Below are 1368 nucleotides of genomic sequence, written 5' to 3' on the forward strand. Positions count from 1 at the left end.
CTCGGGTGAAAGCCGAGTATCCTAACCACCTAGACTATATGGGATGGTGGTGGTCGATCAACTCAAAGCTAAGTTTCTGAAAAAATATTTTATTTTCTTTTTTTTTGAATTTGTGATAAAAAAAGATAAGTTTATATTCACTCGTTATTATCATAGCTCACTTAGAGTAGCACGCAGCTGTAAATATACTCTGTTTCAATTCATACAAAAACATCTATATTGCTGTTCCTGCCGCTGTAAGCAATACCATATAAACAAATTCACAAAAAAAGCTGATCCCCTCTGTGTTGATACATGATCCATAGAAAGCCATCTGAGTTTATACTGAGTCTTGTACTGGAGCCGAATATTAAGTAAAATAAAAAAAGCGAAAAAGTATACATGCAAAGCATCAAATAAGTAAAGTTACAAGCAAGAAAGTAAACAAATATTGAAGAAAAATGAATAAATACAAAAAGAATAAAAAAATATTTTCTTCTATAAAACGTTCCCACACCGGGACTCGAACCCGGGTCGCTCGGGTGAAAGCCGAGTATCCTAACCACCTAGACTATATGGGATGTCGGTGGCGCCTGTTACTCTGCAGCAGCGGCGAAATATATGAAACAAATTTTTCTTTTTTTTCTTCTTTTTGTTGCATTGAATATAAAAATTGTTTTATATTTATTCTTTTTCTGCTGCTGCTGCTCCTGCTGCTGCTGCGGCTGCTGCTGCAGCAGCAGATGAAACCCGACGCAGCCGAAGGAGAGAGCCAGACGAGGCCCCAAGAAGGTGTTGTCTGCGATACTTCTTCTCGAGTTTATTTTCTTTTGTTTCTTTTTGTTATTTTTGTGTTTTATTTTATGAAATTTGTTCTTTAGTGTTATACCTCTTGCTTCATTGACAACCCCTGCAGCAGCAGTTGCTCTCTCTCTCTTTCTTTCTCTCTCGCAGCAACTCTCCTCCTCTGTGTGGCCGCATTGGGGGTTATTCGTTATCATTAAAACTTTATGTTTAAACATTTCTTCTTTATCTTATTCAGTATTCTGTGGTGTATTTGCAGTGTATCTACAGCATTTCTTTCTTTTTATTTGTATAACATCTCCCCACTGTATCTACAGGAGCTCACTTTTTCTTAGCTGTCTCAATCGAAGCCCCTGACCTTCTGCGTGGTTTGCTAGCAGAAGAAGAAACAAAAAGGGGTCGTTCTGGGGGCACCATACAATGGCTCTGAACTCCCCCGCTGCACCCAGCCCGTCTGGGTCAGCAGCAGCAGCAGCAGCAGCAGCAGCAGCAGCAGGAGAAGCAGCAGCAGCAACAGTAGGTACAGTAGAAACAACAGGAACAGATCCATCAAGAGGAACAACAGCACCATCAGCACCATCAACA

General features: G+C 40.3%; 1 protein-coding gene across 1 annotated transcript in view; it reads left to right on the forward strand.

Annotated features, from left to right (window-relative positions):
• Positions 1–1203: 1203 nt before the first annotated feature.
• EMH_0067020 (glycoprotease family domain-containing protein, putative) overlaps positions 1204–1368 on the forward strand; it is a gene marked incomplete at both ends in the record, with an annotated part of 1264 nt that continues 1099 nt past the window's right edge. Inside the window, one exon of the mRNA XM_013498575.1 lies at positions 1204–1368. This exon is cut by the window's right edge and continues 295 nt beyond it. Coding sequence (XP_013354029.1) covers positions 1204–1368 — 165 coding nt within the window.

This window comes from Eimeria mitis, genomic scaffold (genome assembly GCF_000499745.2).
Source record: "Eimeria mitis Houghton genomic scaffold, Emh_scaff3537, whole genome shotgun sequence".
In the NCBI taxonomy this organism is placed as follows: Eukaryota; Apicomplexa; class Conoidasida; order Eucoccidiorida; family Eimeriidae; genus Eimeria; species Eimeria mitis.